This window comes from Kryptolebias marmoratus, linkage group LG11 (genome assembly GCF_001649575.2).
Source record: "Kryptolebias marmoratus isolate JLee-2015 linkage group LG11, ASM164957v2, whole genome shotgun sequence".
NCBI classification, from domain to species: Eukaryota; Metazoa; Chordata; class Actinopteri; order Cyprinodontiformes; family Rivulidae; genus Kryptolebias; species Kryptolebias marmoratus.
In genome coordinates this window covers 5906681-5919468 of record NC_051440.1, presented here as the reverse complement: position 1 = coordinate 5919468, position 12788 = coordinate 5906681, and the positions used below count along the sequence as shown (strand labels likewise).

Below are 12788 nucleotides of genomic sequence, written 5' to 3'. Positions count from 1 at the left end.
AGCTAATGGTTCTGCTAGCATCTGATGCTACAGTTAGCAGCTAATGCTTCTGCTAGCATCTGATGCTACAGTTAGCAGCTAATGGTTCTGCTAGCATCTGATGCTACAGTTAGCTGCTAATGGTTCTGCTAGCATCTAATGCTACAGTTAGCAGCTAATGCTTCTGCTAGCATCTGATGCTACAGTTAGCAGCTAATGCTGTTGCTTTTTGCCCTTAATCTTAAATATTTGTGTAAATAACCATGCATGTGCAACTGACTGTAAGGTGAAGATTTATAAAATGACTTTTATGTTAAATTTTGGCGACTGGAGTTGTTTTAAGATGGCGTAAATTTCCTTTAGCTTTCAGCCGTGTTTGGACTAGCCATTAGCTTCTCACTTTTATGAGATTTAAACCCCGTCTACACTCCTCAGGATATTGTTTCAAACTGATGTTTTCCTTCCTCCGCTTACATGTGGCCAGAACGTCCACAGTAACGACACATCAACATGCAAAGAACAGTTTTAGCTCTGCGAACGATTCTCATAAAACAGTTTCCTCTCAGCTATCAACCATTTCTGCACACAGAGCTGTTGGTTTCCTGTCTACTATTAGAGGTGTTTGGACCTCCTGATGACTGGTGCCTTCAGCATCTGCTCTTTTACTGTAAAATAAAACCAACAAGCCAAATTTAAAATCGTACTTTCCTCTTTTTGATGCCTCAGAGCATGTTTTATTCAGTTTTTTTTTTTCCAAAGCGCATTTGGATGTTTTTTTAGGAAATGGTCTTTAACTGGTTGTTTCCCTGGCAACGGTGTATTAACCTTTTGAGAGCTGGTGGTGTTCCGAGACGCGCTGTCGTCTTCATGAATTCAACATCTGCAGCCCATGTTGGAACAAGATTAATAACCCTCGCCTTTTCATCCAGCGAGCTCGCCGACGTCACATTCGGGCTAATTCTCTCGTTTCTGTAACTCGGTACAAAAGCATATTTCATGTCTTTGTGAACATTGAAGCCCCCCCCCCAAATCCTAAGATAAAACGGCATCCACGAAAGCATTTGGTCTAAATAATTGAAACCTTGGCAACAGCTGCTTTGTGAGCTCGACTAAATAAAACAAAACGGCTAATGAAGCAGGTCGGCCTCTTTCATCGTCGTATCTAGATCACTGACAATATTAGTGGTTCTCTGTCTACAATGTGTGGTTCTGGAGAGCTTTTAGCAACCAGAGTGGAATTTATTACAGGGAAAAAGAGTCCAAAAGAGGCAGCTTGTTTTAACCGTTTGCCACTTTGCTGAACTGATTTAACCCGTGACGTTGTTTTTCGTACGTAGCGTTCACGGACTCCGGCGTTCACAACACGTTGAAATAACCCAGCTGTACTCTAGCTTCGCAAAACCTGTGGCAGGAGCTGAATATTTGAACCAAATCTGAGACGCACACGCCTGCGACAAACAGTGTTGTTGTTCCCCTTTGATGCTGCTTTTTATTCAGGTTATTTCAGCACCCGCGGAACCGGCGACGCGGCGCTGCTTAGTTAGAAGGCTGCCACTCTAGAGCCGGCCGCGTCTGCCCCGTGGACCCAGAAGAACCGCGGCCAGTCAGCGGCTAGCAGCGACACGCGGCCCGGCGACCATTAGTGACTCAGTGTAGGCAGAGGTACACGGGCGGTGCTGTAACCACACAGGATGAGCGGACGTAGGAAGCGATACTGCTGACTCTTCTTTCTAACTTTAGATATCGCAACAATCAGTTGACTCACTCGGGAGAAAACCCAGTGTCGGCGGTGCTGTCCCTTTAACAGACCCCTTCGTACTAGATCAGCTGTCCCCAAACTTTTCAGCTTCAGACCCGTAAATTAATAGTGACAAAGGTGTGTGACCCCATCTGTTGGCTGTTTAAATATTCATAAAAGCTTATGACTCACAGTGACAACACAAACAGTCCTAACATCCATTATGCTATTTTTTACATCAATTTATGGCTTGTATTTCAACTCTCTGTGACAGTTATGATTCAAACATAGAATAAAAACTAGGTTTTTGATTGTAAGTTGATATCTGGAGATTATCTAAGGACTTCTACTTGGTGTTGGGTGACCCACATTGGTCCTGACCCCAACTGTGGGCGGCTGTGGCTCAGTGGTTAGAGCAGTCGTCCCCCAGTGAGAGAGCTGGAGGTTTGATTCCTGGCAGGAGTCGCATGTCGAAGTGTCCCTGGGCGAGACGCTGAACCCCTCATTGCCTCCGATGTGCCCCGGTGTATGAATGGAGTTTAAACCACTGATTAGACTGTATACAATGATTTATGTGTATGAATGTGTGTGGATGGATAAATGAGGGCACGGATTGTGATGTAAAGCGCTTTGAGTGGCCTGATTGGCTAAAAAGGTGCTGTATAAGTACAGTCCATTTACCATCTAACTTTAAGAATTATCATGCTAGATCAAGGCCACCTGGTAGGACATCTTAATGCACTTAATAGACCGTGGTAGTTCTGACCTCCATAGCGAGGTCATGGTGGTTTACCGTTGCGGTGGAGCGGGGTCTGTCCCCGCTCTCCGTGCACCAGACACCAACCTGCAACCCAGAAGCACTTGTTCTCAGCACAGTCACCGAAGGAGGCTTCCTCCTCCCCCGCAGCAAGGTTGCAGCCGATGGCGTAGGCCCAGAGTCCTCCAACATATACCGGAAAGTTACACAGACGAGGCTCATGGAAGTCCAGACGTGATGCTTCTAATGTGTAGCTGCATCACGACGCTGTCCAAGGGAGTTGTGTCAGGGCGTTAATGGGCAGGGTCAGTATTTAGTGTGAAGGGGGCTTACGTATGTTTACCATGAACAAATAAATAAAAAAAGAGATATTGTTAGCCGGTTTGTTTTGTAACGACCGCTTTTTATGTGCTGCGCATGAGTAATGTGTTTTAGTGGAAGTGCTCTGGTGTGTGTGTGTGTCCCTTTGGAGAAGATGGCCTTGACACAGGCACGACTGACACAAATGAAGAACTGCAGATGACTAACACTGTCCGTTCAGGCACATTCTGTCCTCACATGCTGTTCTTTTAGACTTACAGCCCACTTTATCTTTCCCCTCATTAAAGGCTCATTGCAGATATAACAAACTGTAAGTGTGTGAGTCCAAACGGAGACAAACATATTTTGTTGATTGTATTTTTATTATATAGTGGAACACACTCAAGCGTGACTGGTGCCATATGAATAAGACTTTTCTAGTTTATGTTGCACGTTGTAGTTTTTAAACCTACTTGCGGACAGTACTGAGCCCGCCTGAGCCGTGATTTGATTTTGGTCCGGACACTGGTCATTAGGCTGCTCCCGCTCGCCACACAAAGCAGCCAGCGAATCGCAGAGCGCCTTCGCCTCGTGAGGAAAGCAGCACGCAGAGCCGGGACGAAGGCGGCGAGCTGTAAGCTAATGTGGGCCGATTGGGTGCGAGATTGGATGTGATGTCATGCGTGGTGGGAAGTAAACAGAAGATTGGTTCTTTCTGTTTTCTGATCACAGGTAAATGTCCTCGAAGGGCAGGTTTAGGCTTTGAAAGGGAGGGGAAGTATGAGGGCGCGATGTGGCACAATTCTTCACCACTTATTCTGTTAAGATGGCGTTCCAAACACAAGTTTAAAACACGACTAGAATAAAGGCTGCCTCATCTTTCCCGACATGTCCCAGCTTCTACCAAGCCACATTTTAGCTCAGTATCTGTAAAAATGATTGAGTTAGCCATTTTTGTGTATGCTAATGTTGATTAGCTGTGACGGCCATCTTGTTTTGGGTCCACTCCGAAGGCAATCCGTTGTAGTTTTACATCTAAAGATTATTTCTGCAAGTTTCAACAAAATCCGTCCAGTGGTTGGTGAGATATTTTGGTGCCAGATGTGGACCTGGGCTCTGCGGAATGATTCTAAACAATATCCTACCTGTTGTAGATGGCACTTTTGGAGTTGGGAGGAACAGAGTTTGATTCCGACAGGATTAACGAGCTGACGGCTAGTCCGAGCGGGTGACAGTGACGACAGTGAGGTTTATAAAACAGCATTCCCTTGAGCCGCTGGGAAATGTTTGATACTAGAGCTGATTTGAAACCGTGGCGGACCACCCTGGACCTGGCCTTCGCTCGAACTAGCTGTTAGCTCGTTAATCCGGTCAAAATGAAACTGTTTTCACAAAATGAGGTCAATCAAAGAGCTAGCCACAACAGGTAAGATATTAACTGTTGATAACCTTCTCACAGGACCCTACTTTTAGGTGACTGTTTTGTCTGTCTGTGAACAAGATGACTCAAAAAGTTATTTATGAATTTTCATGAAATTTTCAGGAAACGTCAAACATGGTGCAGGGGAAAAGGGATTAGAATTTGGTGGTGGTCCGGTCAAAGGTCAAGGTCACAGATCAGCCTGTTCTCTTACTATGCAGTCATATAACAGGAATGTAAAATTCCACAGCTGGACACCTCAAGGGGCAAGGGTGATCACTGTTGATTTCAAGGTCATTTGGTGGGGGTGGGAGTTAAAAGTCAACATCACAGTTGACCTGGTGCTCTAACTATGCAACGGTGTGATGTAGGAATGTCAAACTGCACAGCTGGACACCTCATGGGTCAAAGGTGATGCCTGATGATTTCAAGGATCATGGGGTCAAAGGTCACAGGTAACCCCGTTGTTAAAAACTTCTGTATTTGGTCGTGCCCTGTTGGTTGGTTTGTCTGCCTGTTAGCAAAGATCAGGTAAAAACTAATTAACAGATTTTTTAAAAATCTTTTTTTACAAAAAACAATGGATTAGATTTTGGTGCTGATCCAGATCATGACATGGATCGATCTGTTTTCTTATCTCGCTGTGGCCTTGGCGGAGGTCTGCGCTCTCTGAGTGCTTCTACTCAGTTTTAAGCTTTATTTAACATATAACAGAATAAATGTGGTTGTGTGCGTGACTTCACTAAATATTCAAGGACAGGCTAACATTCAGACTGGGGGATAAAGCCCTGGAAGGGACTCTGATGGTGCTGGATTAATAACTTGACTATCTGCGAGTATCTTCTGGGATTGTTGTAGGGACCAAAATACAACTTTAAGGGGTTAATTTAGGTTCACATTTTAGATTTAGATTTGGAATTTAATAAAGGTGCATTTTTTCAATCTGGATCTTACTTTCATTCTACTTATTCAAGGAGGACTCTTGTTCCCCACGTGACTCTTCTTCCTCCGCCCTCCCCTTCATCCTTCTTTTTCTTGGAAAGGAGGACTCATCTCATGTGTCTGAAGGAGAGAAATAAAAGGAGCTGAAGGAGACGGAGACCTTGGGACAGACATGGAGAGGACAGAAAGGACTGAGAGCCTGTTGACAAAAACGACATGCAAACAAACAGTTTGCAAAGAGTTTTGCAGCTGGAGTTTTGTCGAATCTTTCCTCCATTATTATTATATATTATATGTCCTCATGTCTCAAATGCTGGACAACCAGAAGGTTTAATGGGTTTAATTGGCCATCTTACCAGCTGCAGAACAACAACTAGTCTTGCTGCTGTTCCTGCTTGCAAAGACCCGCTAAATTTCACCTAAATATCCACGTAATAAAAAGAAAAATAGTCCGAGATATAAAGGTCTGATAAATAATGTTCGCTTGAGCCGCTTGCAATCTGAAGTCCGAGTCCAAACTGTGGCTCTCATTCGTATCGTTCATAAACTCTCAGTAATATTAATGATAACAGTACGTCCTGAAGCTGAGCTGCACCTGCTTATAAAAATGCAGGAATGCAGCGTGGAAGGAATAAAGAAACCCACTGCTCCGTCAGGAAACTTTGGGGAAATCCACAGTTCTGAGGATGGACCAGATTGTGTCCGAAAGCAGGACACGTGGAGGGTGGAGGCTGAAAGAACGGATGGGGGGGGGGGACCCAAAGTCAGGGGGTTTGGCACCTGTTCTCTCAGGAATGATATTGAGTCGTATGTTGTTGCCAGCAACTTGAGTTTAGATGTAGCAATGTAGCAGTGTTGTGGGGGGAAAAAAAGACAAACGTGTGCCTGAAGCAAAAGCAAAATGCATCTAGCCGACACATTCATTTATTAAAGACTTTCCCTGCAGCTGTCGCTGTAACAAAACTTGATGTTACAGTTAATGTTCCATTTTCATAAGCTAATATTTCAAACTAAACCTCCTGTCATTAGTTAAAGTTGCCCTAAACCAGGGGTGTCAAACTCCATTCCTCGAGGGCTGCTGTCCTGCATGTTTTAGACGTGTTCCTGCTTTAAAACACCTGCTTTAAATGGATGACTGGTTGCCATGCTCCTGGAGAACTTGATGATTTGGAGAGGAGGCAATTAAACCATTTGAATCAGGTGTGTTGGAGCAGAACAACCTAAATGCTAGCTGAGAGTTCTTTACAAATAAACATCTGTAAAAAGATAGAAATATCAGGTGGTATCTCATAACGTGGAACCTCTAATGGACGCTAGCCCAGCAGATGTTTAGGCTCATTTCCTCTTGTTTTTGCCTGATGATGTAGGACCGGGGGGCACAGTGGCGCAGTGGTTAGAGCTGTCGCCTCCCAGCAAGAAGGTGGCAAGATCGCATCCCGAACTGGGGCTTTTCTTTTACTCCGGTTTCCTCCCACAGACCAAAAACATGCATGTTAGGCTAACTGGTAACTCCTACATTGTCCCTAGGTGTGAGTGAGAGTGTGAATGGTTGTTTGTCTCATTTGTCTCTGTGTCCCTGTGATGGACTTGTGACTTGTGACCTGTCCAGGGTCACAAGTAGTGGGGGTGGGGACACGACAGCTGTGCTGTGAAACTAACAGCTAATAAAGAAGTTAAAGCTGTGCGGATGTTAAACATTAGTATTATTTGAGACAAACTTGACCTCTGTTTAGGGAAAGCTTCTGACACGCTAATAAACGGACTGCTGGTTCCCTGGCTTGCCTATTCCCATCCACTGCAAAAGGGGTAAGACGTTAAATTCTGCACCCCTGCTTGCCTCCCTCGGAGGCGGTGGACCTGGAGGTTTTCCCACACCCATGGAGGAAGTGACGGGGTAACCTCATGTGGCAGCACAGGAGCATACGTTAGCATGATATCAGCACACCATTTGGACCCCAAACCAAGAGGCCCTTCAGGCTCGCACGTCTGCCGCAGTCAGGTCCTCAAACGTACGGCAGGGAAACCGCCGTTTCCTTATTAGGAGCCGTTTCAACACGCTCGACTGCTTTGCCGTTCTGTCTGCCGCGAGCTGCCGTGAGAAAGCTGGGAATTCTGTCGAAGGCAAATTTCCATTTCAAACCAAGCAAAAACAGTTTAGCCTTCAAGGGCTCAGTCCTATATGAGAAAACAAGATGGATCCTTCGGGCTTTCCTTCTTCCTGGGTGTTTCAGGCGCTAACATGAGCTCGGAAGACGTTTTGATCCAATTAAACATCCCACACTTGGGTGGGCATGTACGCTATATCTGTGTATTTTTTGTTGATTATTTTTAAAGCAGTTCTTTCTGTTTCTAAATCAGTTGTCAAATTCGAGCCGTCCTAAACTGAAACTCATATGTTTGTTCAAAACACAGACAGCACTTAATCAGTTAATAACCCACAGATGATTCTAATCCAGCGCCCTCCAGAAATGTTTAAACCTGTGTTGAAAGTGTAATAATCCTAATCTAATCTGGCAGCTCTGTGGTTCAGGTTTGGTGAGTGTTAGGGTCAGATTATCACATACTGTTGTTAGGTTTGGGCCAAAATGACTGTTATCAAAGTAAAAGGGTAATTTTCTGCTCATTGATATTCACACAAGCTTTAAAGCGAAAACTTCAGACATTTCGAAGTGGAAAAAGCAAAGAACAGTTAATATCTTACCTGTTGTAGGTGGCTCTTTGAAGGGGTTAGCAATCTGAATCCAACCAGGACCAAAGCGGCTTCCTGCCGTCACAAAACAACTTCGCTTTCCAACTTTAGACTGATTCCCTAATGCTGTTATTTATATCTTTACCACACTGTCATTTCTGCATTTCACATGTATTCTGTCCAAAATATTATGACATTCCTGCCAGACGCCACGTCAGGTTGCACCAGAAGCGCTACAGCTAGCTGCTGCTGGCGTTACTTTTGGAGATTGGAGTAGTTTTAAGCCGGCAGGAGTCTGCTTTGTTATTGGCTGTGTTTAGCCTTTAACTCGTCAGGAGATATATTTTTAAAACAGAGATTTTTCTGCCGTGTTTGGAAATGGTCTCAAACGAGAATTATTAACCAACCTATTAATGTTCTTCCTCTGTATTTTGATATATTGCTAAGGTGTATTTTCTCGCCACCTAGTGGTGGCATTACAGCGTTTTATAAGAATGTGTAGACAGTTAAGTACAACTTTCTTTTTTGTTTTCTAAGTTTCCCAAGTACTTTTAAAGCCATTATAGCTGCCAGAACTCACAATTCTTCAGTGTTTTCTATTTGAATTTACAGAGTTTGGCTGTTGTTTCATCATTTCTTCAGCAATAAATGATTGTTTGAAGGGTAATGTAATGTAATGTTAATGTAACTCTTTCGGTTTTCGTACAAAGTGCTTTAGAAAACAGCAAATATTCCTCGCCTTTATTTACAAATAATTACGACAATCTTTTACGGAAATTCTCCCATTAGTTCGGAACATCTCAGCACAGCTCTGTCCGAATGTAAACAAGCAACTCATAATTGTTGGCAACAAAACACAACTCCGCTGATTTCACTCATTTATTACAAATGATGCCGCAGACTTCTGGGGTTGACTGATGCATATTTAGTGGTTATTTTTTATCATAGATGATACACATATACAAAGAATTCAAATCAAAAACATTTTCACAGCTTTTCTTGCCTTTAAACATCTCTAAGTGAACTTGTCAAAGAAGAGGACACATCAGACTGCTGTAGGAACCTGCACCAGGTTCATACTGGAGCTCTCATGATCCCGTGGACATGTCTGGTTTTCGCATGTGCGGGTTTTAAAAAACAAACTAACCACCATCCGTTTTCAACTCTGGTCCGTACACACACACACGCATGTGCGCACTCATTCCCAGTGTGTGTTTTCCTGTGCTGCGGTCCCAGCAGGCGTCGACTATGAAGCGGAGTTCACCACTAAATCATCCAGACACCGCCGCCCTCCTCATTAATCTCCTTCAAACGCTCACACACACACACACTCACAAACGCCACACAGCATGCAAACATTCAGCATCCTCGTTTTGGTGCCCGCGCGCACCAGCAGCCAGTCAGATCCCCGTGTGGTTTTAACTCCGGTAGTTTGAATCTTTCACGATCAGCTGAGTCGTTTCAGGAAGCGGATTTTCCCTTCAGCTCCAAACTGGAGGCGTTTTTGCCACAAAATGGCTCCTATTTCCAGAAATTGTAGAGGTTGACATTATCAAATAAATTACAGTTTGGATTTGAGGAAATCAGTCAGCTCTTTGCGTCTGAGCCTCTCATGGACGTTGTGTGTGTGTGTGTGTGTGTGTCATTATATGTATTAGGAAAACTGAATTAAAGAGTGTGGAGAGGCTTTAAAGGGCCGTTAGGGAAGGAAAAAAAAAAACACGAGTTAAAGAAATAGAAGATGTTTTGTGTCTTTTTCTGTTTTTCCTTGTAGGATGATGAATGTGTGTCAGACTGTGTGTGTGTGTGGTGGGGGTGTTTTCGTATGACTTGTACCGTAGATCAAAGCCTGATTTTGGAGCAGGGTTTTAGTAACCGTGTTGTTTCAGAGCTGTTGGGATTCACCCAGCAGCCACAGTCGCAGTCACCTGACGCCCACTCTCATCTCTCATCTCCTCTTTCTGATTTCCTCACTCTTCTCTCCATCCCTCTGTCTCCTTTTCCATCTCTCTCCGCTCCTTCCACCTCCTCTCCTGCACCCAACAGGCTCCTAATGAAAACAGGAATGAGTCTCCCAGGGACCTCTAATGACGGCCCCCTCTGTGTGTTTGTGTGTGTGTGTGAGTCTGTTTTCAGCTGCGCACTGTTTGCCCACACAGGAATTTAGCAGTTTAGTTCCTGGTCGGCATGTGTGTGAAGTAACTCTGTGTGTCTGTCTGAACAGGTTTGGGTTTTTTGTTGTTTTTTTTTTTTAGCCAGGTCCTTCTTTTGCCTCCTGACCTCTGATGTGCCATCATTGGCTGCTTGTCTCTCCTCTCCTCTCTGTACGCATTTTTCTCTCTGCTTCAGAGTTCAGTTCTCCTCGATGCTTGCTGTTATTTGACCCTCAGGACTGAAAGCTCAGTCTTACAGTTGGCCCAACTGCTGTGAAAATATCATAAACTATTAATATCTTCCCTGCTGTAGACATCGCTTTGAATGATCTCAGTTCGGAGGAAGAGAGTTTCATTTTGACCAAACTGATGAGCTAACGGCTAATAAGTTTGAAATGCTCAGAGCTGTTACACCTGGGCATCCACCTACCTGTGTCACATCACTTCCTGTTTTTCTCCTCAGGCCTTTGGAAACGCGAAGACTGCACACAACAACAACTCCAGCCGCTTTGGGAAGTTCATCCAGGTCAACTACCAGGAGAGCGGCACTGTTCGGGGGTGAGACACACACACACTAATGCCCCTTTCACACGTACCCTAACGGTCCCGGCTCCACTCTACTCGGCTCGCTTTGCGAGCGTTTGCATCTACATTTTTTCGCACTCTGTCTCTGCTTTTTCGGTCCCTGCTTCGGAGTCGGGCCAGCCGGGCCGGCCCTGCTTCGTGGGCGGCGCAAACTTAGCTCCTGTTCACTCATTGGTCGTGGGTGTGACCAGATGCAAGCATAAAAAGCAAAGGTAGGAATATAAACAACGGCGTTAGCTTACCCTGCAACGTTTCTGCCGTCTGTCCCCCAGCTGAAGGCGCTGTAAAGCCTGAAACCTCCTGCGGATAACAGCTGTCCTACTCCGCGCAACAATCGCTGCATCTAAAGCGTTTCTTCCACTGCGCCTCTCTTCCTGAAGTCTCAGGAGAATCCCCATAAGTTTAAAAAACAGCAACAACACAGGGCCAATGTTGTCCATAGCGCTTTCGTTGTTTACACAACTTGCGCTAAGTTTCGGTAGCGGGATGGAACCCCCGGCCCTCCGACTGGAGGACGACCACCTCACCCACTGGGCTGAACCGCCCCCAGTCTGAAAGTAACGCCACTAGTTTTCCTGAATTAAACAACGTTGTTCTTTTTAATTATCTATTTTTTAAAATCGGGTAGTAAAATGGTACAGTCAGCTGATTGATGAATCACAGCCGTGTTCCGGCATTCATACCTGTATTAGGCAGGTATGGCTAATTTATTTGATATCTATTGATTCCTGCGGTCGTTTTTGTAAAAGAGCGCCTACGGCTATTATGGTAAATAATAGTTACTAAAAACAAGCTACAATATTGTTTTGGGTTTTTGTCCTCTAAATTTCAAGTGTATTCCAATAAGTTAAATTATGAACTGCAGTCAAGGATTGTAAAAAAACTGACAAAATAATGTGCACAGCCAAGAATACAGTTTTGCAAGTTCTGCACACACAAGCAGGCCTTCATTAAAACACAAAGATTGCTGCCTAAAACACGGCCACATGGCTCGCTGGTCACTTGGTTGCAAAATGTGCCTCTTTTCTCGCAGTTTTGAGTCACCAGCCAGTCTCCCACAGATGTGCCTGCTCTTTATTCAGCTTAGTATTATCAGACCAGGATTAAGCTTATTTATTTAAAAAAAAAAGAAGACAAGAATCAGTTGACTTATTGGGCTGAGCGATTGTTCAGTCTACCTCTGCCCTCTTTCCAGGCTTTACGGATGAAACCCTCTGACCTTGTTGTTGTCGTCCGTTTTCAGAGCGTATGTGGAGAAGTACCTGCTGGAAAAGTCCCGTCTGGTTTACCAGGAGCACAACGAAAGGTGAGTGCCTTCAGCTCCTTAAAGCCCCACATCTGCCCTGTTTTTTTATTACTTTGACGAGCTGCTGGGTAAAGCTTTGACCGCATTCGGTGCTTAGTTTAGGACTGCGTCGCCAAGTTGACTTGGTCACCACAGTGCTGCCAGGTCACCGACATGTACTCCACGAAGGTTCAGTTCTCAGTATAAGACCTTAATTTGCCTTTAGTTTAATAAAAAATAACTGAGATTACTAACAGACAGTTCATGGTTACTGTTTGAGAGAAATCTAATAATGAAGAAGCCTCCATTTCCTCTGCTGACTCAGACTATACTGGGTGTTTATTCTCAACAGGGTCTTTGTCCTTAATGCCTTGAATTTGTTCACTTCTTCATTCACAACCAGAGGAAAACCCCTGTAGGATTACGTAAACAATGGTCTATTTCAGATGTGTTCACTTGAACATTTTAAAGGGATTTTGTAGATGGAGAAACTGTACTTATTTTGAAGTATTTAACTTTAGTTCCTCTTCATCAGTAGCAACAACATCATCAGTTTGGACAGTTTTCCTGTTGCAAACATGATCACACCTGGCGTGTAAACCCAGCTTGGTTAACTCTAACTCATAACTCTGACGTCGCTAGCATGTTCAAACGCTACACAGTCAGGGAGCACTGGCGCCTCAAACGTCTTTACCTCTCAGGTAACACAAATATCCATCCTCCCTGTCACCAAGCTGCGTGTCTCTCTTCGACGACGAGACCCCTAAGCCCTTCGGGGACGCTGCGATTAAAAACGGAGGGGAAGATGTGTAAAGCCCACCACTGCAACCCTGATCGGCTTGAAGTTTTCTGTTTCCCCCTGACGACAGGGAGCCATATTGATGGGTAGAAACTGGAGACAGGACCTCCCAGACTGCTCAGAGGTGGGGTGGGGGTGGGG

At 44.6% G+C, this 12788-nt stretch overlaps 1 protein-coding gene across 12 annotated transcripts in view; it reads left to right on the top strand.

Annotated features, from left to right (window-relative positions):
- Window positions 1–12788, top strand: part of myo9ab (myosin IXAb) — a 140955-nt gene that overhangs the window by 59003 nt on the left and 69164 nt on the right. For all 12 annotated transcript variants that reach the window (XM_017437015.3, XM_017437018.3, XM_017437019.3 and 9 more), the window contains exons 3-4: window positions 10442–10536; window positions 11807–11869. In XM_017437015.3, coding sequence (XP_017292504.1) covers window positions 10442–10536; window positions 11807–11869 — 158 coding nt within the window. The remainder of the gene's footprint in view (window positions 1–10441; window positions 10537–11806; window positions 11870–12788) is intronic.